General features: G+C 38.3%; 1 protein-coding gene across 1 annotated transcript; it reads right to left on the reverse strand.

Moving 5' to 3' along the window:
• Positions 1-987: 987 nt before the first annotated feature.
• On the reverse strand, positions 988-3,400 carry tpbgb (trophoblast glycoprotein b). The gene has a single exon (XM_007257269.4). It carries the CDS (start codon positions 2,720-2,722, stop codon positions 1,601-1,603), a length of 1,122 nt encoding a protein of 373 aa, XP_007257331.2. The 5' UTR covers positions 2,723-3,400; the 3' UTR covers positions 988-1,600.
• Positions 3,401-6,459: the final 3,059 nt, after the last annotated feature.

Raw genomic sequence — 6,459 nt, forward strand, 5'->3', positions numbered from 1 at the left:
AGGTGTAAGTTTGTTTAATGTTTAAATCTGAAATACTATATAAATTTAGTCTGAATGAGTCTTCACTCATTTTCATTATTTTATGTCAACAGTTTTAATTCTCACTTTTCTAAAACAAAAATGTTAGCATTAGTTACATTATGTTTTAGGTAAGAGCTCAGTAAGATTTTGCACAATGCTGATTTTCATTATTATTGACTTACATACATCACACCATACTATATGTTCTTGAGTATGTAGGAAATCATCTGAAGAATAAACATAATGCTTTGTAACAAAAAAGAATATTGTGGCTGTCAGACACAAACATTTGCATCTCCAAAACTGCTACTTTACAGTCATACAGTGGTTTCTATTGGAAGTCAGTGTAAAAAGGTTTTATTCCAATTTATTTAGGAGCGTTTCTATTCCTTTTGACAAAACATTATGAACAACTGCCAGATATATGTCAGAAAGTTAAACAGCTAAAATTGGAGATATTTTGAGTGACACCAATACCTTTAAATAGATTTAATACAATGTAGTGTAATGTAGTAAAAACATGCCTACATGTGTTTTTACTTAACCTCAAAAAACAAACTTCTGCAATACATATTGTGTAGTACAAAAATGAGTATTGATATAATTTCAACATTACCACCATAATTATTGGGAAAATGTCCAGCATTTTGATAACAGATTTAAATTATTGAGGGGTAACAGCAAGCAGGGAAAAAAAAACACTTGAGAGGATGAGTTTAGAAACATTTGTTACGATTATGATTAAAAAGAAACGTGGCACTAAGATGAACATTTCTGTCGCTCACGTCTGTGATCAAAAGCTACTTTTTCAAAGAGTTGTCTAAAAAACACATGGACTTGAATCAATGTTTATCTGTGTGTGTTTGTGAGTGCATGCATGTGCAAGAGTATGCCTAATCCCCGTTTTTGTTTCAGCAGCTTCGGATTCCTCTCTGGAGTGCAAAGCACCGGAGTGGAGAAGAGGGATCAATGCAAGACCTTTTTATTCGGCAGAACATACTCAGACTCGTAAGAAAAGTCAATCCATGTCCATTCAACAAAAGTGAATATAAAAATGAACAACTCTGATAATCAAATGTGGATAGTATGATATCACAACCATTGAAAAAGTACAGAAACACATGCAAGCATGAGCAAATATTATCCAAGGTTTAAAAAGTGGGGAAAATGTTAAGACACATAGAATTAGTTGGTCATTTTGCAAGCAAACAAATGTGCATATCTTGTGTTCATTAAAATTACATAGATCCTTGCATCACACTCCACACTGTCCCAAAATACTTTCTGGAGAAGAACTTATGAACCTTTTATAATGAGTTCTTGATTCATGCAGCATTGCACAACATTTACACTTGACACGACACATCAGCAGACAGAAAATTGCCGGGTGGCGTGCACCACCGGTCCACCCTAGCAGAAGCCAATTAATGTCCTCTCTGGCACAGCACACTGCATATCAGGGCATAAAAGCTTGTGGAAACTACGCAAATCGAGAGCTGAGTCACCGTTCATCGACTGTGTGAGACACATCACTTCACCCCCCTCAACCTCACACATCTCGACCAGCCTGAAAACCTCCTTACACATCCGAGTTGAGGCTCAGGTTGGCCAGACGAGGGTCCGAGTTGATCTCGTACCTGTAATGGTAGCCCTCCATGTGGTCCCTGCAGGCATCACGGATATTGTACATCCATTTCTTGATGCCCTTTCGGTTGAGGTAAAGGACCAGCAGAAATATTACCCCGATGAGGGCCAATACCATACCCAGAAAGATGTATGATGTCTCTAGGCTAACATCTTTCTGTGAAGGAGAGAGGTTGCACTGCAGCTTCCCCTTGTCAACATGCAGGAGAGGGGTGTTTCTTAATTTTTGAGGCTCATCACAAGTCAAGTTCACTTTGTCAGCAACAAAATCATATTTCTGTAACCATGTCACCATGTCCTTCATTACGCAGTCACAAACCCATGGGTTATCTGCCAGGTAGAGTCGAAGCCCAGGTATCTGGCTGAAATCGGCCAAAGTCCCATTGGGTATCTTCTTCAGAATGTTGTCCCGCAGGTCAAGATGGTTTAACCCTTGACTTCTGAAAGTGACATTTTTTATTGAGATTATTGAATTGTTCCTCAAGTCCAAAGTGCTTAGGTCAGGTAAACTGGTAATGGTATCTGGAAGCAGGATCAGGTCACTGCTGGACAGGTTAAGAAGGGAAAGTTTAGGAACACTGTGCTTTAAAATGTTGGAAATTATGCCCGTGTACGAAACGTTGTACAAAGAGCGACTGAGGTTTAAGACCTTAAGCTTATTGTTCTCTGGGAAAGCATCAGGGCTGAAATTCAGCATCCTGTTGTTGCTCAGGTCTAGTGAATGGAGACTGGGCAAGTTGTCAAACACTCCAGGGTCCACTTGCTCTATTTGGTTTCCAGACAGATAGAGGTCTGTCAAAAACTCTAGAGGAGCAGGGAATGAGTCCTCAGTTAGATGGGTAATGTTGTTTCCATTGAGGAAAAGTGCTGTTGTGTTTGGTGGTAGAGGCTGTGGAATGGATATTAAGTTCTGGTAAAGGCATTTTACCGTTGTTGATGTGCAAATACATTTATCAGGACAGTCCAGAGAAGAGACTGGGACAAAGAATGACAGAACAAGCAGCAGGCAGAGAGTCAGGAGGCGGTGGTGAGCATGTTTCTCTTTCACTACCAACATGTTTGCATTTAAATGACAAATGAAGGTGACTGAATCCCAGAAAGAGTGTAACACAATTGTCTAAGTAGAAAAACGAAGACAGGTCTGCTACAGAGGCTCAGTGTTTATTTCAAATTCCTGGAGTACAGTCACATTCCTCCCATTCCTCCCTCTGGACTTCTGACTTACGTAGTAACGGGGTTGAGGCAAAAAACACAAGCTAACATGGAATCCAGCAGTTTAAAAGGTCTCAGACTCACACAGTCTTCATTATTCCTCTTCTTTGTTGAGTTTTAGAGCTGGTAGTTGAGCTGGCGGTGCTGCTTCTCCTTCATCACTTCAGGCAAAAGTTAAATCTGCTCCAGTCTACTTAGATACCTCCCCGCAGTCCCTCCAAAACAACAGAAATTACCTCCTCTGGGTGAACTGTTCAGGTTTTAACCGTTTGGTCGCGCTGATATACATCCAGAACCATCCAACTTTTCCCTTTCCCTTGTGGATTCTGTAATCTTTTCGGATTTTCATGACACTGGTTTTGAGCGCAGCACCCGGACTCCGCCGAGTTGGATTCCTCCTCCTCGCCCGTTCCCTACAGCCTGTCCACAGACCGCTGAGTGGACTCAACCATTACAGCAGCGGACGGGGGAGCCCGCGAGACTCACCACACACACACCACACTTAACACACCCAACATTACCCGCACGACAGCGTGGTCTATCTGGTTCACGACCCAACCTTCGATTTTTTTTAGCTATTTACACTCTGTGTACATCAAAGACAATATTCAAAATCATTATTAATCTACTTTTACACTGTACGGAAACAAACGCGATGGAATACCCCTGTAATACTATTTGGAATGTTCCCAGGAAAAAATACATGGGCCTATCTAATTTTACTGTCTAAGTTTTTCTAGCTGACTAAATAGATACACATTTGCCACAACAATACATTTTAATCTTTTTAAAGCCCATTCCTGCCTCCTAAAAATAAAAATGAGACATCATTTTGAGATACTAAGTCATTATTTTGATGTTATATAGTAATTTTAAGATACTGTCCCAATAGTTTAAGATATTATATCATTATTTTAGGTACATCTTAATTTAGAGATGTTTTCCATTAATTTTAAGATACTCTCACATTATTCTGAGGGGTTTTCTCGTTATTTTAGGATACTAGTTCATTGTTTTGAGATGTAATCTCATTATTCTAAGATGCTATCTCATTATGTTGCGATACTATCACATTTTGAGATGTTATCTTTTATTTTGAGATGCCATTTAATTTTGAGATACCTAATATATCATCAATTTGGTCATTTCATTATTTTGAGAAGTTGTCTCATTATTTTTAGATGTTACCTTATTAAGTTGAGTCATTATTCTGAAGTCAGTAAAAACTTTAATTTGTTCAAAATAACAACTTAATATCTCAAAATAATGAGATAGCAGTTTATGTAATAATGAGAAAAAAACATCTACAATATTTTAGTTAATGCATTCAGCTACCTAAGTTTCACTTATTGCTAAAAAAAAAAAAAGAGGTGCAATAGCACACACATGTCTAGTCCCTGTAGAGAAGTATTGCCAATAGAAATGGATTCTCTGGAAAAGATAAGCATGAACCAATTGGTGCCATGCCTAATGCCTGACATGGGCTACAGGTGGAGTAGAAGTGGGGCAGTGGAACTGTGTTCACTGGGCTGATGGCATCCTCTTGGTTTCAGATGAAACAATGTTTCTAATACTTTCAACAAAAGTAAAACAGACATTGAAATGCTTAAATTCACAGATCCTTTTTTTTTTGGGTGGACATAAAACAATGTAAAGTTTGTAGAACATTTTTTGGGTATTAATAAGCATTGTACCTAAGCAAAAGTAAACATACATTGTGATTTAAAAGGACAATAAGACAGTACTATACTGGTGCTGATGGAATAAAATCTCCAAATTTGGCCACTTTACAGGAGAAAGAAAAATATTCCTTTAAACTTTAAATCACAAAAGAGAGAACAGGTTTCATTTCCAGACCAAAAACGATATCCTACTTTAAATTCATTAATAATATGTAATTGCAATTAAATATTATTTATTGCTCAAACATGGATTCAAATTTCTATTAAAAATCAAATTAAACTGCTCTGATCTAAACACACTCTGATCACATGAGGCCGAGCATTGTCCTGCACCAGGATGAATTTGGGGCCAACAGTCAGACAGTGGCTCTATGGATTTCATATTGGTACCCAACAGTAGGATTGTACAACCCTCCTTGTGCAATCCAAAGGAGCAGATACTGGTCCTGCTGCTGGGTTAGTGACCTTTTTTAAAGAGAGTATTTTAGGATTTACAAGTGATATTTATAATTGAGGAGAATATATTTAGATATCAGTAGTGGCTATGTTTTTACTTGGGGTGCCAAATATCTGAATATCCGTTTTCTGGCTTGTGAATCATGTCCTGCAACCCCACACTCCTGCACTACTCCTGCTGTTCTAATTCTGGTTCAGTTGGCCAACCTGAGTCCCTGAGTACTGGAGTAAGGTCACTCCTGCAGCATATCACTACCCACAACAGCTGACCGAGAGAGTGCTCAGTTTGCACCCAGATAGTAGTCTGAATTACATAAGCCACAAAGCAGTGCTATTAGTGACATAACTGAAGGACACTTTTATTTATGCATATTATCCAGAAAGTTTAAAGTGGTAAAAAAAAATCCCAGACAAACATTAACCTTAGTGATGGTACTTTCAATGTAGAGTCAGAATCAGAATACTGTGTAGGCCAGGACTAGGTCTACATTTTTGTATAAAACACTGACTCATTGACTAATTGTCCTAAAGATGACAACGACCACTTATCCAACATTCCGTCTGACACCAAAGGTTAAATTGGGAATTTTAAATTGGGCATTGTGACCTCTTCAGGTTGGTATAAGCTCTGAGTATGTTTTACATGTGTTTGTCTTTGAGCATATGATTACAGCCAACCTCATTCTCATGTTAGTCCAATTTAGGCCTCATGTGCAGTGAATAACCCAGATGGGGCCCATGTTTAACACCTCCTGGTCTCATTACAGACTTGATGGGGTCCATCACTGACATTCATATGTGGAACCCATGGACAAACCTTTTTGATTTCCAGTTGGGCTACCCATAAAGGCCTTATTACCTGGGACCCAGGGGTTTCAGAAGCATTTTTAATGGGGGGTGGGGATGTATGGTCTTTGGATCCTTCCCCATAAAGTGCTTATGAATTAGATGCCATTTTCTGCATTCTGGTGTATTCTTAACAGGTTGTTCAACACCTAATTTTACTTACAAAAGTGACTTAAGTAAATAACTATTTCAGGGTCCGACACTATTCCCTTGTTAGTTTATTCCCTTGTTTTTATTATATTTAAAGCACATCCTATTTTTCTACCTAAAACATCCTAAAATACCTAAAATACAATTTTATTTTTTACATTATGTTGTTAGCATATATGAGGCCCTGGCAACTAAACTAACATAACTGAGAGGTAGATTTATTTGTAAAACATGCTATATCTGCTTGTACTGTAGTAAACATTTTTTTCTCTCTAAAACACCCCAAAATACAATTTCGTATATTTTTATATAATCAACCACAAAATCTGATCAATTTCTTTACCTGGTCGACGTTTTTATCAAGAGCTCCCATCTGAATGCTAGGTCTCTCTCTCTCTGCTCCCCGCTGCTCTCAACGCAGTTCCTAGCCCCGCCCACTACTTAGGCT

The sequence above is a fragment of the Astyanax mexicanus genome, chromosome 6, assembly GCF_023375975.1.
Source record: "Astyanax mexicanus isolate ESR-SI-001 chromosome 6, AstMex3_surface, whole genome shotgun sequence".
Taxonomy (NCBI): domain Eukaryota; kingdom Metazoa; phylum Chordata; class Actinopteri; order Characiformes; family Acestrorhamphidae; genus Astyanax; species Astyanax mexicanus.

Excerpts from the sequence above, each read along its gene's own strand:
- tpbgb (XM_007257269.4), bottom strand. The coding sequence starts at position 2,722 with ATGTTGGTAGTGAAAGAGAAACATGCTCACCACCGCCTCCTGACTCTC.